At 45.6% G+C, this 20,700-nt stretch overlaps 1 protein-coding gene across 1 annotated transcript; it reads left to right on the top strand.

Annotated features, from left to right (window-relative positions):
- Window positions 1-476: 476 nt before the first annotated feature.
- pin1 (peptidylprolyl cis/trans isomerase, NIMA-interacting 1) lies at window positions 477-10,822 on the top strand. Its single transcript, XM_084318001.1, has 5 exons — window positions 477-620; window positions 1,178-1,260; window positions 2,604-2,712; window positions 6,907-7,017; window positions 9,049-10,822. Exons 1-5 carry the CDS (start codon window positions 563-565, stop codon window positions 9,156-9,158), a joined length of 471 nt encoding a protein of 156 aa, XP_084174127.1. The 5' UTR covers window positions 477-562; the 3' UTR covers window positions 9,159-10,822.
- The last annotated feature ends 9,878 nt before the right edge of the window (window positions 10,823-20,700 follow it).

Below are 20,700 nucleotides of genomic sequence, written 5' to 3'. Positions count from 1 at the left end.
CTCTTTTCTGGACACTTTTTGTATCACAAACAGTACTGTATTTGCAAATCTGGTATGTCATAAATGTATAGATGTAGCAGTAAATCAAATCAAATCAAATTTATTTATAGGGCCCGACAACACACGTTAATGTCCCCATGGGCCGTACAGATCTTCTTTAAACAAGTCAAGAAGAAAACATAACAATAAGTCAAGAACAGTACTGTCTATCTGTATGTCATATATGTTATGATGAATTGAAAATGGGGGACCCTGATGTAAACAAGACGAAAGTCTTTCTCTGGTCTGCATCCCCTTAACAATTGTATGTATTGAGCTGTACCGTACTGTACCCATTCTGCAATCTGTTAATAAAATGTTCAATCAATCAATCAATCAATCAATCAATCAATCAATCAATCAATCAATCAAACAGAAAGGGGCGGGCACAATTCTGAAAACAACTCCTAACGTAAAGTTGTACCGAGTGTCGTAATTCGCCTCACTACTCAAAACATTAAGCTGCTGCTCGCTACTAAGTTACCACCAAGTGAATTAGACAGCAGTGCTGCAGAGAGAAATAATGGCAGACGACGAGAAGCTACCGTCTGGATGGGAGAAGCGAATGAGCCGCAGTTCAGGTAATAACGAAAGACGCATAGAACCATTATGACGCAGCCGTTGCTAGCAGGAGTTATCAAGGAACTGGCTTTGCTGCTAACTGCAGTGAGCTAACTTGGCTGCATCGTGGTACAAACAACAGGCTATATGCAGAATAGACTGTCCATCTGAACATGCATGTTATCGGAGAATTGACCGAAAGTGTTGCATAATGATGCATTGATCAGTTTATGTAGATGTGTCTTTGCTGAGATGTGTTCTAATGATGCTTATATTATGATCAGATCATGCAGCCAGAGCTTTGCCCATTCAAGCTTGCTACAACAGGGCCCGTCGTGACGTCATTTTGCTCCACGCCCAAGGGGGTTTCTGACTTGACCAGCAGGGGACTTGTCTTGCCCCCCCCCCCAGCCCTGTTTATAGAGTTCTTATGGGATAAGATCAATCAACACAACTCATGTTAGTATAAAAGGAATTTAAAGCTTGCTCTCTTCCTGATCTCTCCCTCTGTGCTCCCCTCTCCCTCGACCCCATGGCCTGCATCTCCCTGCTCCTCCATCTCCCCCCGCTCCTCCAGGCAGAGTGTATTACTTCAACCACATCACCAACGCCAGCCAGTGGGAGCGGCCCACAGGAGACGGTCGTGGAGAGCCCGACAAGGTTCTGTTGCTCTAATGCCTATTTCTCAATCTCGTTACTCGATTTCATATCGATATCGCAACATGAGAGTATGCAAAATCCATATAGATGTTGCCCACATTGTTGTTGTTTTTAGTTTTTTTTTGTTTTCTGATTTCTCTGATTTTCTCCCCGTCCCAATTAGTCGTTGTGCCAATTCCCCCCCCCCTCCCCTACCTGGCTGCTGTATGCATGTTCTCCTACGAGTCGGTACAAGGGCGTCCCGAGTCGATCGCACGCTTCCTCCGAGACGTGCGCCGACAGCCAGTGACGTCTTTTCACTTGACAGCGAGGACTCTCATTTGGTGAAGTGTAACGCGTGGGGGAGGGCACGCTATCTCCACCAAGTCCTGCCCCGCTTAGCAAGCGCCGAGACCTGACCTGTAGGCGTCGCTGTCCACAACGCCAGCTTCCCCACCCCCTAATACTGCCAATTGTATTAGTGTGAACGGCCAGCCAAGCTGGTGGCAACGCCGAGAGCTGGGCTCGAACCCAGCATCTCCTGCGTTGGTGACGAGCGCAATCTCCGCTACGCCACCTGACCGCCCCTATACGTTTTTTTTTTTTTTTTTTTTTAAAGGGACTGCATTCATATAGCGCTTTCATCTAAAACGCCTCGCATTTACACCCATTCACTCAGACACACACACACACTGACGACAGAGGCATCCCCCCCGCATTTCACTGTATACCTGTATGCCGTGAGGCCTAACAAAATTAATAGTTGGTTTCAGGTTGCCGACCGACCCTGCCGATTTAGGTGCGACCCAATATATTTTATGAGTTTTTAAAAAAAATTATAAAAAAAAAAAAATATATATATATTTTTTTTTGAATAAAGTTTCATAGAAATCTTAGTCAAACATTTAGTATTATGGATATTAAACATGCTGGCAGAGTACATGCATCCATGTTGTTGTGAACATTTTAATTAAATAAAGAAATTCCCTATCCATAGTCGCCGTGGGAAAGAATAAAATAAAAAAATAAAATAAAATAAATTCCCTACCTACCCATGGCCAAACTGACAACCAACCTGAAACCAACTATTAATTTTGTTAGGCCTGACAAATAAAACTCTTGTATCCATGCAAGGTACCAACCTGTTTGTCATGAGCAGTTAGGGGTTCAATTAAATGTTTTACACAAGAGGCGAGAGGCGATGCACACGGCAGTGGACTGGTCTCTGTTCTCCTCCTCCTTTTAGAGAGTGTTACCTCGAGTAGAACACTGTGATATGTTGTCCATATCTTCCAGTTGTATGTGGGACTGTGTTTCTAATGGCCATTTTTCATGTCCCTGTGTCCCCCGGGTTGTGTCTCCAGGTGCGCTGCTCTCACCTGCTGGTCAAACACAGCCAGTCCCGGCGTCCGTCTTCCTGGAGGGAGGAGAACATCACGAGATCCAAAGATGAGGCCCTGGAGCTCATACAGAGTAGGTCACTGAATGAGAGAGAGAGACACGGAGAGTGATGCAGAGAGAGAGAGAGAGATGAGAGAGGGAGACACGGAGAGTGATGCAGAGAGAGAGAGAGAGATGAGAGAGGGAGACACGGAGAGTGATGCAGAGAGAGAGAGAGAGATGAGAGAGGGAGACACGGAGAGTGATGCAGAGAGAGAGAGAGAGATGAGAGAGGGAGACACGGAGAGTGATGCAGAGAGAGAGAGAGAGATGAGAGAGGGAGACACGGAGAGTGATGCAGAGAGAGAGAGAGAGATGAGAGAGGGAGACGGAGAGAGACACGGAGAGTGATGCAGAGAGAGAGAGAGAGATGAGAGAGAGACACGGAGAGTGATGCAGAGAGAGAGAGATATGAGAGAGGGAGAGTGATGCAGAGAGAGAGAGAGATGAGAGAGGGAGACGGAGAGAGACACGGAGAGTGATGCAGAGAGAGAGAGAGAGAGATGAGAGAGAGACACGGAGAGTGATGCAGAGAGAGAGAGATATGAGAGAGGGAGAGTGATGCAGAGAGAGAGAGAGAGAGATGAGAGAGGGAGACAGAGAGACACGGAGAGTGATGCACACACAGAGAGAGAGAGAGTGAGAGACAGAGAGTGATGCACACACAGAGAGAGATGAGAGACAGAGAGAGACAGAGAGTGATGCACACACAGAGAGAGATGAGAGACAGAGAGAGACAGAGAGTGATGCACACACAGAGAGAGATGAGAGACAGAGAGAGACAGAGAGTGATGCACACACAGGGAGAGATGAGAGACAGAGAGAGACAGAGAGTGATGCACACACAGAGAGAGATGAGAGACAGAGAGAGACAGAGAGTGATGCACACACAGAGAGAGATGAGAGACAGAGAGAGACAGAGAGTGATGCACACACAGGGAGAGAGAGAGATGAGAGAGGGAGAGACAGAGAGAGACAGAGAGTGATGCACACACAGAGAGAGAGAGAGATGAGAGAGGGAGAGACAGAGAGAGACAGAGAGTGATGCACACACAGGGAGAGATGAGAGAGGGAGAGACAGAGAGTGATGCACACACAGAGAGAGATGAGGGAGACAGAGAGTGATGCACACACAGAGAGAGATGAGAGAGAGACAGAGAGTGATGCACACACAGGGAGAGAGAGGGAGAGACAGAGAGACGGAGAGAGTGAGTGATGCACACACAGGGAGAGACAGAGAGAGTGAGTGATGCACACACAGAGAGAGACAGAGAGAGTGAGTGATGCACACACAGAGAGAGAGAGAGACGGAGAGAGTGAGTGATGCACACAGGGAGAGACGGAGAGAGACAGAGAGAGTGATGCACACACACAGAGAGAGAGATGAGGGAGACAGAGAGTGATGCACACACGGAGAGAGAGAGAGATGAGAGAGGGAGAGACAGAGAGAGACAGAGAGTGATGCACACACAGAGAGAGAGAGAGATGAGGGAGACAGAGGGTGATTATTTTGCACATGATCTCACACGCTTCCCAAAACTCGATAAACAAGTTTTCCACACATTCCTTTAGTTGGACAGTTATTGAGAGTAAATGAGTTTGAATATGGACACCAGTGATGTCATCTGGGACACTGCATCCCTGTGTCGTGTTAATTACAGCTCCATGAAATGATGTAGCAACACCTTGTCTTATAGGGACTGCTGCCTTATCGTTTAATTGAGCTGTAATTAACACAACACAGGGATTCAATGTCCCAGACGACATCACTGGCGGCCATATTCAAACTAATTTACTCTCAATAACTGTCAACCTAGTGCACCCAAGTGGCCTCTCTCTCTCTCTCTCTCTCTCTCTCTCTCTCTCTCTCTCTCTCTCTCTCTCTCTCTCTCTCTCTCTCTCTCTCTCTCTCTCTCTCTACAAATCTACCAAAAACATAATAATTTTTTTTTTATAATAATAATAATTGTCAACCTAAATGAATGTGTGCAAAATAGAGTTTTGGATGAGTGAGATTATGTGCAAAATACATCTGCATCGTCTTTGTGGGGAAGTGGCCCCTTTAAGGTTCTATGTTACCACCTATAATGCCAGTGGGGAAGTGGCCCCTTTAAGGTTCTATGTTACCACCTATAATGCCAGTGGGGAAGTGGCCCCTTTAAGGTTCTATGTTACCACCTATAATGCCAGTGGGGAAGTGGCCCCTTTAAGGTTCTATGTTACCACCTATAATGCCAGTGGGGAAGTGGCCCCTTTAAGGTTCTATGTTACCACCTATAATGCCAGTGGGGAAGTGGCCCCTTTAAGGTTCTATGTTACCACCTATAATGCCAGTGGGGAAGTGGCCCCTTTAAGGTTCTATGTTACCACCTATAATGCCAGTGGGGAAGTGGCCCCTTTAAGGTTCTATGTTACCACCTATAATGCCAGTGGGGAAGTGGCCCCTTTAAGGTTCTATGTTACCACCTATAATGCCAGTGGGGAAGTGGCCCCTTTAAGGTTCTATGTTACCACCTATAATGCCAGTGGGGAAGTGGCCCCTTTAAGGTTCTATGTTACCACCTATAATGCCAGTGGGGAAGTGGCCCCTTTAAGGTTCTATGTTACCACCTATAATGCCAGCATCAATTACAATTTACACATGTTTTTTTAATCTAAGCTGAGGAACAGTGTATTTGGTAGGGGGGCTGACCGCCGAATTTCTTTTTTGAATTCGAAGCTTCGGGGCAGAGATTCGATTTTAATTCGAAGCTTCGAGGAAAAAAAAAAAAAAATCCTGCCACGCACTTTCAGCATCTTATACCATTCTCTGCCAGTACTGTAAGTCTATGGAGATGTTCACCTTCTTTGCAGGGCTATAACTTTTTTAATTGTATTGCTAAATTGACATTACTATGGCCCATTCAACATCGATTATCTATCTATCGTTCAGGATGTAGGAACGTTTTACTTTTTCATTCACACATCCATACGAAAATACCGTCTAGAATATAAATATGTTTTTATCGTTTTCTGCAGTAATTCCTAGAACGTGAGATATAGGCATAAATGCATATATAGATTATCAAATGCCGTTTGTTGCCGATCCACGATATATTAAAAATTTCAACTGTACATGGTCCTAAACGTTATGACTGATCATGCGCGGATGAACGCAGGGGGGGGGGGGGCGTTTATAATTCCGTGATCATCGTTAAATGCTTTATGTAGTATGGGTGATGTATAGATCAGAGCATTTTGTATGGATAATAATAAACAAACAGGCTGAAAGTAACGTCAGCCTCCTCTTACCGTTGGGCGATGAGACTGGAGCAAAAAGATCCCCGTTATTTGATGGGGATCCATCAAAGTCGACCCATTTCCGGTTTGTATAATACTAATACACGCCCAAATCATGTCGATTATTGAGTTATGGCAGCGATCCATATCCACGGTGTGTGGCTAGAGTCCCGCGACGATATGCGAGTGGCCGGACGCATTTAGGAGACGCACCGATATCCAACCGGCCATTTCCGTTTTGGCAACTCGCAGATCATCCACCAGGGGGCAGTATTGAAGCGTTGCAGAGTTGTGCCGGCTCACACAGCATCAGACCAGGCTCCGTGAGGGAAATATGAATACCATGGCGAAAATATGAAATATGATCTCAATAACGTCGTACGCCGTGGATTGGCAGAATTCGCATGAACTTTAAACGTCGTACAACGTGATTGGTGGGGAAAGTGTTAATGTTGTGGGACTTGTACAGCACTTTGTTCAACTTTGTCAGTGCTGTAAAGTTTAAACCTTTTTAAATCTTAGACAAACGAAACACTTTGCTTTCATGAAATATTGTAAGCCATCATTTGAGGCTTTATAAAAGCAGCACAATGATCACAAATCTGTCAGTGCCGAGTCCGACCTCATCTTAAATAACAAACAGTATTGCTTGTTGTAATTAACAAAGAGAGGCAGAGTTGATTTAGCAAAAAAAAAAAATCATATATATTTTATTTTCAAAATTTATTTTCATATCCGAATCCCATGCCCATCGAACGAAGCTTTGAAGTATTTAAGACGGCCCTAGTATTTGGTAAGGTGGAGTATTATCCACTTATTTGTTGATAATGTAAGAATTTATCTTGCCAATAGAGTTCCTTGTTTTTGAATTTGAGAGGGAGCGGTTCTTTGTGTATTTGTCTCTTATTTGAATGGTTTCCTCTCTTGTGTGTGTTTGTTTGTGTATAGAGTACATTGAACAGATAAAGTCTAGCGAGGAGGAGTTTGAGACCCTGGCTTCTCAGTTCAGCGACTGCAGCTCTGCTAGAAATGGAGGAGACCTGGGACTGTTTGGCAAAGGTGAGCAGTGAGCACAGAAACACACACAGAAACACAGCCACACACACGGATAACACAGCCACACACACACAGAAATATAGCCACACACACAGATAACACAGCCACACACACACAGAAACACAGCCACACACACCTACAGAAATACAGCCACACACACAGAAACACAGCCACACACACAGAAACACAGCCACACACACAGAAGGAAGGGAAGCTATGACAGCTCTTCAGCTCTGCGTTCTACAGCCCTGTGACAACTCCTCTCGTGAGTTGCGCTGTTTTCTATGTGCAATGAAAACTCTGTGCGCAACAGGTCCAATAAATGTGTCTAACATGCTTTACATCCTCGCCATTCCTGTATGGCACAGGGGTGTAGTGGTTAACACTGTCGCCTCACAGCTAGAAGGTCCAGGGTTCGATTCCCGCTTGTGGACCAGGTTTCCACGTTGCCAGGTACCCAGGTGGGGTATCTCCCAGGCCTTTCTGTGTGGAGTTAGCATGTTCTCCCCGTGCTCGCAAGAGAAACCCAATGGAAAAACATGCACAACAGACCGCTAACGCTGTCGCGTCCCTGACGAAGACGGACAGGAGCACTTGGATTGGTTCCCGGGGCGTGACACCCCTATCTGCTCCCGGCTGCCCTTGGGGGGGGAAGGACGATGGGATGGGTCAAGTGCAGAGACTCAATCGCATCAGCAGCGACTCAACTAATTGCATGTGTTCCTGTGTGTGTGCTGCCCATCGCATGTGTGTCTGCCTGCATGCCGAATAAAGACATCTCCAAAGTCCAGTTATTATTATTATTATATATGCCCATGTCGCGGTAAAAACATTAACTAACATTAGCTGCTAACGCTAGCTAAGCTAACGCTCACAGGCACAGGATAAATCAGTTTTGTGGAGAGTGAGGAAGGGGGCGTGGGGGCACTGAGCTTGTCTCTCTCCCTCTTTCTCTTTGTACGTTTGATGATGATGATGATGATCAATGAAGTAGCCAAAAGTTACACTATAAAAGCTAACTGGATTGTTGATGATAATAAATATTGTAAAATTGTCTGCTATAAGCTATTCTCACTCTCTTGTGTGTTATGTGTATACATTTACTATAGGCTACACATTTTGACATGAATTATGCTAATTAGCTTTAACAATCCTGATTCCTGAGCCTATTTTATTCAAAAGGAAGATATTGATTAGCCTATATATAATTTTTAAATAATTATTGTAATCGGATATCCTGTGCTGGCACAAGCACTACCATAGTGTGGAGTGGAGAGATAACACACAATACATATAATAATTCATGGAGATATACTAAAAAGCTATTTATAATCTTTGGCCGGTAAAAAAAATCTCTGGCTGGTAGTTTTTTTAAATCTAAAAACGAAATGTTGTTTTTCAGCATTTAGCTACAGGCATGGATATATTGTATGTAATGATAAACAATGTCATAGTAACGGGCGGGTGTTATATTATTGCAAGATAATAAAGTAGTTATAATGAGTCAATAGATAAAAAGCAGTAATGGCATGTAGGGTTACTCACCCTACTCATGTACAGTAGGCATCCACACTACACAGCATTTAGACATAAATAAACGTCATGGCTCATCTCCTACTCTGGGTATTCAGTAGGTGTCAAAGAGGCAACTACCCATCATAACCCATGTGACCTGAGGATACTAATAAAACATTTTGAAATATTCAATTGCAAATAGAATAAATTGTTGTTTATTTCTCTGGTAAATTAATCGTTTAGATTAATCGATAAAATAATCGACAGATTTAACAAAATAATCGCTAGTGACAGCCTTACTCTATAGTGTTTGGTCTTTATTCTTTTTACTTTCTTTACTGTATGAAACACAATCTCAGGAGGCTCATACAGAACCAAGCATTTCACTGTAATGTACATGTACCTTATATGTGACAAATAAAAACAAAACTTGAAACATGAATATACCCCACACATTGATATGGTCAAAAAGTATTACAGATTGGGGCTTTAATATGTGTGTGTGTGTGTGTGTTGCAGGTCAGATGCAGAAGCCGTTTGAGGAAGCTTCCTTCGCTCTCAAAGTGGGGGACATGAGTGGTCCTGTGTTTACTGACTCTGGAGTGCACATCATCCTTCGTACGGGATGAGGAAGAAGGGCGGGGCCACATGCACATACACACATATATACATACATACTTACAATGTCTACAGTCCAAACCACCACAGTCTTTCAAAAGCTCCAGCCCTGCAACATATTGTGACTTAAAGGCTCATTGTAAACACCTCGCCGGCCCCACCGGCCGTGAGATGCATTTTAAGTTGGATCACATTCTTCCGAGGATCAATGAAATCATGAATAATGAGAAAAAAAATTATCACAGATTGTACCTTTATGACCTTGAGCGCTTTTTAACCACCACCACGCTGATGTATAAAAAAAAAAAAAAAAAAGTGCGCGTGCCTGTGGTCCTGTGTCTGTATACACGCTGTTAAGAATGGCCTCTTGCCAGACGATGAACGCTCTAACCGACCAGACCGAGACGTTCACCAACGTGTTCATGATTCCCCCCCAGGCGAGCGTTGACTTGCTGTGCTAATGACGAGCACATGGCTGGTGGTGTGTCGATGACAAACTGAGGAGATCGTGAATATAATAATAATAGTAATCAACTTTATCTGTATAGCACCTTTCATACTAGAATTGCAGCCCAAAGTGCTTCACAGCAGAGTAAAATAGACATAATAAAAGCAATGCAGGTAATAACAATGTCATTACGCCTGTGGACTAGATTAGCCACTTTTTCACGCCCAAGCCTGGTGTGGAATAATGAGATACCCGTCTATTTCATTACACCTGTGGATATATGCTAATCATTCAAATGTCTCAGCTGTGATTGGTCAAAGTGTCTGCACATTAGCATATTTGCTGTCACGTGGTCACAGCGGTGGCGCCGTTTAACAATTCTGTCGCTATAGGCTATATAAAACTACCGTCTCACTGAGGGGAAGTTAAGCTAGTTTTAGCTGTTAAAAGTGAGGCCTAGATGTGACGCTTGTCAATTCATTTTACAAGCCACTATGACTGAAATCAAGAAAGATTTCTCCCCGTTTCTGTGGAATTTCAAAGGTAATTTCAATAAAGCGGTTGTCTCGATGAGGGCGCACAGCGTTGACCCTCCTCTCGCCGAGGCAGCGATATTATGAGCTTCTACAGGATGAACATTTCTGGACGTCGGCACCTGTTTGGCGAGGTTCTTGCCGCGTGTGTACATCCGCCGTTCTGTACCGCGAGACGAGATGTTTTGACACACTTGGCGTCAAATACGGTTCAAAATGGCTTCCTCCCAGGGCCACAAGATGAGTGGAGTGTGTGTGTTGGGTTGTATGTGCGTGCATGTTCATGAGGACCATTTACTTTGCCATTGACATATTTACCTTCCATGCCAGTGGTTCTCTCTCTCTCTCACACACTCGCTTAACACTAATAGTATAATATCTCAAAATTGTGATTACAAACCCCCCCCCCCCCCCAACTTGTCATCCAGTCACTCCGATCTTAGTTTTAAGCGCGAGAGACAAAGTTCTGTCCGTTGAACATTCTCCACTCGCGGTCTGCGTTTTCTACAACGTACTCCTTATGAAGAGGAGAGGGGACCATGGCTAGTAGTTCATGTTGTTTATTTCTGTCTTAAAACACATTACATCTGTTCCACCGGCACATGAGACGTGTGTGTGTGTGGTGTTTTGGCAGTTAGCCGGCAGGAAGCCACCGTCATGGGTTTGTTCTTCCACCATTAAAAAGTCTTGTTTTGTAAAATCTCTTGTTTCGCTTGGTTCTTTCTCTCTCCTTGTCTTGTCACGAAACGGCTAGCAGAACACAATTTCATTTCACATGCGTTTCCTGTAAAAAGATGAGTCATGATCCAGTCCTGTGTCCTTGCGAGCAGCTTCCTGCAGCCCATATATGGGCAGCTTCCTGGTAATTAATCCTGTAAAGCTGGCCTGTCCGGTCCTAGTCAAGGGGTCCCTGCCTGGACATGAAAAATCACGGAGGTGCTTGTCCACCACAGTGGGCGAAATCATAGATATATAAAACTAGATGGTGCAAGGCGGAGTCTCCAGCGTGGCTCACCGGCGGCCATCTTGTCACAGGCAGCACGCCCGCTCAACATGAATGTCTATGGTTCATTTACTATTGAAATAACCATAGCTTGCAAAAATGTAGTTATTTTCATATGAAAGTCCATTATAAGTATGCAGTATGATAACTACATCTGACGTTTATAACAAAACAAACCGTTTGAAAATATAAAATTGAGCATGCTATGGTTACGGTATTTCAATAGTACATGCACCATAGACATGTTATGAGTGGGCGTGCTACCTGTGGCAAGATGGCCGCCATGTGGCAATGTCTGTCTCCTCTCCAGGCGTGATTTTTTTCCGTAGCCTATGTGTGCGAAGACGCTCTCTGATTGGCTAGCCGCGTACAGCGAAGACCTTAACCCGTAACCCTAACCTTAACCCTAACTCTAAGCATTTTTTAAATAAATGCAAAATAAATAAATGCAACACTCCTAGACATACCCCACACGAAGGTAAGGAAAAACTCACTAAAACCTAGCCAAAAAAATGCACCACAGGCAATGTGGAGGAGAAACCTTAGAAGGGCCATTCAAGGGGGGATCTCCCTTCTTAGATGTCGGTGATAGTAGTGTTGCAGTAAAACAGTTGGTAAGCATGCACTCATGTGTGTAGTGAAACACAGATGAGTGCATGCGATAGCAACTGAACATTTTGAAAAATTAAAGATTCACCTTCGACTAGGTGAATAGGCAAAAAATAGATATCACTATGAAGCTTCCACAGTTTATTACTTACATAACAAATCAAATGTATTGGAAGTTTTCTGAAATGTTTTATTTATACATGCAAATTAGGCATTACCTCATAAAACGCACTAATTTGCATATACTAACCTTTTTGTTTCCAAGAGTAAATACACATGTAATACCTCCATTTTGCATGATTCTAGGATGAGAAATCAATTTCTGATATTCTTATGACTATTCTGGCTGGTTGTGACCTTGAAAGGTTATGTTGATAGTCATTTTGCTTATCTGAAGACCATGGGCATAACATGGGCATTTTTGCTGAAGCGCCCATAGGATTACATTTCAGTGTACACACACACACACTATATCAGGAGATTTCTGCAGAGCTTCACCTGGGGGTGCAATCGAACCTGTGGGGCACCTGGCCTAGCTGGAGGCAAGTTCAACCAACAATTAAAAATAAGAAAACTCAGTCCAATTTAAGTTTAAAAATAAAATTATATTTATTGTATGGGGGTGGGGGGAGTAATGCAACTTAAATCCTTCCCATCCGGGGGACTGGCTTCACCTGGCCTAAATAGAGAAAGCAGAGCAGACATGATGAGGGTTAGTGGTTGGTTTAGGCCAGGCTCTGGTCCTTCAGGCCTCCCATAGTCTTTAGACAGGGAAAAAAACTACGTATCCAGGTCCTCGAACACTCAGGTGTGGCAAAGTAATGAGTCTTGATAATCTTCCCCAATCCTCCACAGTCTTTAAATGTAATATAGTTTTCCGTCTTCAAGTCAAACATTTAAAGGACAATGCCCAGCATCTACTCACTATCCGGGGGGGGGTTTACTCGCTTTCCAGGGGAGGTGGAGAGCTCCTTCTGCAGCACCGTGGCCTGGAGTCTCTCCCTGTTTGCCCCTGCTTAAAACCCCACCAGTTAATTAGTAAGTAATACAATTGTTAATTGATTGTTTTTATTTTTGCTGTGTTTAGTTACCATGTGTCCCACAAAATGCACAGCTCAGCTCAGAGTTCTCTAGGGATCTGTCTGAGCTGCCAGAGGTCTATTCCTCCTCCACCGCGGCCAAATACAGACAACTCATCCTCCATACGGCACTCACTACATCCGCACGGTAACTCACTCACTCACTTATTCCCTCACCCCCTCGCTCACTCAACATTACTCGCTCGCTCACTCCACTGACCTATATGGCTCACTCACTCACTCGCTCACTTATTCACTCACTCTTAAATGATTCACTCACTCACTCTCATTTATTCACTCGCTCAATGTTACTCACTCAGTAATTTCCTGACTCACTCACTCACACACTCGCTTGCTCACTCACTCTTCAATTATCACTCACTTATTCCCTCACCCCCTCACTCACTCAACATTACTCGCTCACTCCCTCCACTGACCTATATCACTTATTCCCTCACCCCCTCACTCACTCAACATTACTCGCTCACTCCCTCCACTGACCTACAACACTTATTCCCTCACCCCCTCACTCACTCAACATTACTCGCTCACTCCCTCCACTGACCTATATCACTTATTCCCTCACTCACTCAACATTACTCGCTCGCTCACTCCACTGACCTATATGGCTCACTCACTCACTCGCTCACTTATTCACTCACTCTTAAATGATTCACTCACTCACTCTCATTTATTCACTCGCTCAATGTTACTCACTCAGTAATTTCCTCACTCACTCACACACTCGCTTGCTCACTCACTCTTCAATTATCACTCACTTATTCCCTCACCCCCTCACTCACTCAACATTACTCGCTCACTCCCTCCACTGACCTATATCACTTATTCCCTCACCCCCTCACTCACTCAACATTACTCGCTCACTCCCTCCACTGACCTATATCACTTATTCCCTCACCCCCTCACTCACTCAACATTACTCGCTCACTCCCTCCACTGACCTATATGAATGAATGAATGAATGAATGAATGAATGAATGAATGAATGAAAACGTTATTTAACAGATTGCAGAATGGGTACAATACAGTACGGCTCAATACACACAATTGTTAAGGGGATGCAGACCTGAGAAAGACGTTTGTCTTGTTTCCATCAGGGTCCCCCATTTTCAATTCATATAGACATTTATGACATACACAACATACATGACATTTATGGCATAGGGACATATAGGTATTTAGTACTGATACATTTGTGACATAAACGGTATTCAAATATACAGTACTGTTACCCCTATATCCTGACAGAGGATATAGGAGTATATAGGAGGGGGTGGGTGGGTGGGAGAGAAATATACATACGGTGGGGAGAGAATATATACATACGGTGGGGAGGAGACTGTACATTAGGAGGGGGTGGGAGAGAAATATACATACGGTGGGGAGAATATGTATGCGGTGGGGAGGAGACTGTCTATTTGGAGGGGGTGGGGGTGGGTAACATTAACAACACACTAGACACTAGACAGCAGTGTGATTTCAATAAATAAAAACAGCCATCATCTAGGATTGTCTCTTTTTTTTTTAATCCACTTTTTCTCCCATTTTTCTATATTTTCTCCCATCCCAATTTCGTATCATCCAATTCAACCCTCCCCTGTCACGAACGCTGTTTCTTGCCTCCCACAAGCCGGCTGCAATGTGGACTAAGTCATACATAGCACAAGTCCCCTCCGGTACTTGAGGTAACAGCAGTCGCATCTTTTCACCTGCGCAGCTCGATCTCTCAGTGTCGAGGAGTAACGCGTGGGAGGCTCATGCTGCCCCCGACACTTCCTGATTCTACTGCGCAGGCGCACCAACCGACTTGTAGGAGTCGCTTGTTCACAACGTTCGATCCCCACCCTTCAGTTTTCCCTCCCCGTAATACGGCCAATGTGTATTACTGCGGACGACCAGCTAAACTGAAAACAATGTGGAGAGCTGGATTCGAACACGCGAATCCTAGCGTCTCCACACTGGTGGCGAGTGCCTTGCCCACTACACCACCTAGCCGCCCCATCTAGGATTGTCTCTTAACACTTTAATCGCCAATGACGTGTTTAGACGGTGGGGAGGAGACTGTCTATTAGGAGGTGGTGGGGGTTTTGGGCATTTACGGTGGCCAGTTTCGAATTGCAGCCTCCCGTAGGTGCTCTTTAAGAGCGGTTTTGAATGTGGGTAGGGATTCACATTCCTTTACAGCTTTGGGTAGGGCGTTCCACATTGATGTGGCATAATTGCGAAATGTATTTAGTCCCTTGTTTGAGCCGAATCTGGGTTTAACATGATTTGTTGAGCTTCCTCTGGTGTAGTGGTTGTGGTATTCACTGACCTTTGGGAAGTATTTTGACGTGTACATGGGTACCTTAGTCGTATAGTGTATCTTGTAGACCAGGCCCATTGCAAGTTGCTGTACTCTGTCGTCTACTCTAAGCCATCCTAGGTTGTCAAAGTGGGCAGGGGTGAGGTGGGTTCTGGGGGTAAGGTCAAGTAGTAGTCTGACCAGTTTGTTTTGTGATGTTTGTAATTTTGTTTTAAGCGCCTTTGAGGTGCTTTGGTACCATGAGGTGCACGCATAGTCGTAGTACCCTTGAATGAGTGCTCCTGCCAGAGTCTTCAGGGTATTCTTGTTTACCAGAGAGGAGATCCGGTACAAGAATCTAGTTCGTTGGTTGACTTTTTTTATTACATTGGATGCCATTTTGTCACAGGAAAGATTTGCCTCTAGGATGGAACCCAGGTAGGTAATTTCATCTTTCCTTGTGACAATATTGTCACCCACTGCAACTGAGAAGCCGTCGGTCTTGCTGAGTTTGTTATTTGAACCGAAGAGAATGGACTCTGTTTTGCCCATGTGTAATGATAGTTTGTTATCAGCGAGCCATATGCAGATTTTGCCTAGTTCCGAGCTGAGGGTTTTTTCAACCTGCAACTTGTTCTTGTCAGAGACCAGCAGGGCTGAGTCCTCCGCAAACAGGAACAAGTTGCAGTCACAGGCTAGGCTAGGACAGCACGGCCAGGCAGCGGGTTTCCATCTCCTCGGGTGAGTGTCTGCGATATTCCATTACTGCCCTCACTCTCCTGTTGGTCTTGGCTGTTAGTATGGCGCGGTCAGGTTGGCCTGCTACGCGGGCTTGGTCTGGAGCCGGCTACTACACGCTGCACCAAAACAATAACACACTCTCTCCCAGTGTCCAGCTGCAGCTCCGGAGTGCTCCCAGTGTCCAGCTGCAGCCCCGGAGTGATCCGCTCATGATGCTACTCCAACTCTCCGCCCTCCAGCTACTACCAATTTTTAACCCACTCCTGCTCCTATCCTACACCCAACTTGGACTCCTGCTTCTCCTACCGTTTTCCCCTTGGATTCTCACTCCCCCCCCTCCCCCCATTTTTCTTTTTAAAACTTTATTTTTTTAACGTTTATCGCTTTTCTGGTCAAGCGTGACCGACAGTTGTAGAGTGAAACGGGTGGGAGAACAGGGGAAGACATTCGGCAAATGACGGCGGGTCCGGGAATCGAACTCGGAGTCAACCAGACTCCTCAGAGTCCTCCCGACGCAGCAATAGCGCCGAGATACGTGGTGAGCTACTGGAGCTCCCCCCTCCCCCCATTTTTCACTGCCCCCCCCCCCCACCCCCCCGCCGCCTCTCATATACTCCTGCTGATCTTCACTCGTTCAATAACAATTACCGTCTCCCTGCTGCCACTGCCACTGCTGCCAGAAACGCTGGCATTCACTGTCGCCGTCGCAACATCCACAGAGGCCCCCGCCTAAACCGGACTCTCCACCTCCCTGACGGCTCATACATCCCCTCTTCCTGGACTGCCTCTCGCCCCCCTGCCACCCCCACCCGCCGCACCGCTAACCTCGATAACCTTCGCTCCTTCCTCTCTGCTCCCCCATCCATCTCCCTTGCTCAACACTCGCTCTCTCTCAAAAAATTAACCTCTTATTTATGAATTACTACTGGACAACAACCTTGACCTGCTCCTCCTCACTGAAATCTGGCAACAGCCCTCGGACTTCTACTCCCTCAACCAAGCTACCCCCCCAAACTACAGCTTCATCACCAAGCCCCGCCTCTCTGGCCGAGGGGGGGGGGTCTTGCCGTTTTCCACAAACTCTCCCTATCCATCACTGAACTGCACCTAAACCTCCCTCCCATGCTATCCTTTGAATACCTTGCCTTCTCCCTCCCCAACTCTATCACTGCACTACTCCTCTACCGCCCTCCAAAGCCTCATCCCTCTTTTCTAACTGAACTTTCTGATCTCCTGACCATAGCCTCCACTCTCTCCACCCGCCTCCTACTTACCGGTGACCTCAACATCCATGTTGACCAACCTAACTCAAACCTCACTCCTGACTTCCTCTCCCTCCTTGACTGTTTTAGCCTCACCCAGCACATCAACTTTCCCACCCACAACAAAGGCCACACACTCGACCTTGTTTGCTCTGCCTCCCTACCCATATCCAATCCTCACCCCATCCCATTCCCACTCTCTGACCACTACTGCATCCTTTTCGCTGCTCCCCTTCCCCCACCCCACCACTCCAATAAACGCACCATCTCTTTCCGTAACATAAAATCCATTGACCCTCTCACACTGTCTCAGTCCATATCCTCTGCCTTTCCCCCTCTAACCCCGACGACTATGCCCTCCTCCTCAACTCTACTCTCTCTGACTCCCTTGACTCACTGGCACCCCTGAAAACCATCACTGTCTCATTCACCACCTACTCCCCCTGGTACACTCCGGAACTCCGCTCTATGTAGAAGACCGGCCGTCAACTAGAACGCCTCTATAAAAAACCCCACCTCACCATCCACGCCGACCTCCACAAACAGCACGTCTCCTCCTACCGTGATGCACTCCAAGCTGCCAAATCTGCCCACTACTCCACCATTATCAACAGCAGCAACCGCAACCCCCGGACCCTCTTCTCCACTGTCAAGAAACTCCTACAATCCCCGGACAATAACTCACTCTCCTCCCCTGACCTCTGCAACTCGTTTCTCCTCTTCTTCAATAATAAAATATCTCTAATCAATAGCTCACTGACTGCCCGCATCGCCAATTCCCCCACCCTCGCCCCCCCCACTATCATTTTCCCCCCACCTGACTCCATCCCTCCCACCCCTTTTACTGCCTTCGCCCGAGTAGACTCCTCCTTCATCATGGACCTCATGACCACCTCCAAGACCACTACCTGCTCCCTTGACCCCCTCCCCACTACTCTCACCAAAGCCTGCCTCCCTGCTCTCATCCCCCACCTCACCGCCCTTTTCAACCAGTCACTATCCCTAGGCCACATCCCCTCCCCCTATAAACTCGCCGCTGTCACCCCTGTCCTCAAAAAACCCACTCTCGACCCATCCAACCTCTCCAACTACCGCCCCATATCCAATCTTCCTTTTTTCTCCAAAACACTGGAACGCATTGCTGCCTCCCAACTCCACTCCCATCTCCAGTCCAACACCCTCTATGAACCCCTTCAGTCTGGCTTCCGTCCCGCTCACAGCACCGAAACTGCACTGGTTAGGGTCATCAACGACCTCCTCATCTTCGCTGATTCCGTTGCCCTCAACATCCTGATCCTACTCGATCTCAGTGCAGCCTTTGACACAGTGTCTCACTCCATCCTCCTCCAAAGGCTGCACCAACTGGGTGTTGAGGGAACAGCACTTGGCTGGTTCTCCTCCTACCTCACAGACAGACACCAATTCATCTCCCTCTCCGGCCACACCTCCTCCCCCTCCCCAGTCACACAGGGGGTCCCCCAAGGCTCAGTCCTTGGCCCCCTGCTCTTCATTTGCTACATTCTACCCCTTGGTCACATCATCCGTAAATACCACCTCAACTTCCACTGCTACGCTGACGACACCCAAATCTACATCAGTACACAATCCCCTCACAGCCCACCCCTCAGTCACATCGAATCCTGCATTACCGAACTCCAAACTTGGATGACTCACAACTTCCTCAAATTGAACAGTGACAAGACGGAACTTCTCATTATTGGCACCAAAACCACCCTCACCAGATCCGGACCCATCACATTCACCATCAACGACTCCACCATCACCCCCTCCCCCCTAGTCCGAAACCTTGGTGTCCTCCTTGACCCCACCCTCTCATTTGACCCCCACGTCCGCTCCATCATAAAAATATCTTACTTTCACCTCCGTAACATTGCAAAAATTAACTATTGCAACTCCCTCCACCCTCTCATTTGACCCCCACGTCCGCTCCATCATAAAAATATCTTACTTTCACCTCCGTAACATTGCAAAAATTAACGATTGCAACTCCCTCCTCACTGGTATCACCTCCCGCTCCCTCCATAAACTGCAAATGGTCAAAAATTCAGCCGCCCACCTCCTCACTAACACCCAGTCCCGTGAACGCATCACTCCTGTCTCATCACTCTCTCCACTGGCTCCCGATCAAACACAGCATAAACTTTAAAACACTACTCCTCACCTTGAAAGCCCTCCACAGCCTGCCCCCCCCCCCCCCCCTACCTGACTGATCTCCTTCTTCCCTACCGCCCATTTTTTTTCTTTTTGTGCTATCATGCTGTCTTCCCTGTTCCCCCCATGGTCTCATGTTCCTTTTGTTTTTGTTTCTTTGTTGTTTCTTTGTTTTTGTTTCTTTGCTTTTGTTTCTTTGTTTTTACTTTTACTCCCGACTATTGTCAGCGACTTCGGGTTATTTAGAAGCGCTATATAAATCAAATGAATTATTATTAATTATATAGAAGACAAATACATATAATCCCTATCCCCATTTCCCTCCCTCCTCGTACACGACCAGTCTGCCCAGATCGAGCAATTCATCCTTAATTTCCTATGCCAATTGCCATAGGATCTAAAACTCTCAATTCTACCATTAGTAGAATGTCAACAGTGGCTTTTCATTTCCTTTTATATTTCATTTGGTGCCACTGGTAGTCCTCCTTGATCTCTGTGTTGCTGTGTTTTATAAATAAATACTATTATTTTGCAAATTGTTTCCCTGGTTTTGTGTCACTGCACCCTCACTTACCCTGTCTGTGGCCTTGTGTTGCGTCTCCTGTTGTGACATCATTCACAACAGAACATGTTGAATAGATAGATACACAAATGTTCTATAATGTTTGATTATGACATCATACTGTGACATCACAACAGAACATATTAGATACACAAATGTGATGGGTGGCATTAATGAGAAAGGAGGAGGGGCCTCAATGAGCCAGGTTCCTATAACGGAACCTGGCTCATTGAGGCCCCTCCTCCTTTCTCATTAATGCCACCCGTCACACAAATGTTCTAGAATGTTTTATTATGACATCATACTGTGACATCACAACAGAACATGTTTAATAGTTTGAGGATAATAAATAATATGCCACCATCAAAATAATAAAAAAGCTATTTGAAGATTAGATTCCTCTGAAAAGCACAATAAACAAACTTGTTCTGTGTGCGAAACAACAAGAAGATGACTGCTACTGTATTCAACTACAAGAAGATGACTGCTACTCTATTCAACAACAAGAAGATGACTGCTACTCTATTCAACAACAAGAAGATGACTGCTACTCTATTCAACAACAAGAAGACGACTGCTACTCTATTCAACTACAAGAAGATGACTGCTACTCTATTCGACAACAAGAAGACGACTGCTACTGTATTCAACTACAAGAAGATGACTGCTACTCTATTCAACAACAAGAAGACGACTGCTACTCTATTCAACAACAAGAAGACGACTGCTACTGTATTCTACAACAAGAAGACGACTGCTACTGTATTCAACTACAAGAAGATGACTGCTACTCTATTCAACAACAAGAAGACGACTGCTACTGTATTCAACTACAAGAA

The sequence above is a fragment of the Notolepis coatsorum genome (genome assembly GCF_963971535.1).
Source record: "Notolepis coatsorum genome assembly, chromosome: 7".
Lineage (NCBI taxonomy): Eukaryota > Metazoa > Chordata > Actinopteri > Aulopiformes > Paralepididae > Notolepis > Notolepis coatsorum.
Note: the sequence above shows the minus strand (reverse complement) of the source record. Positions and strands in the feature narration are given on the sequence as shown.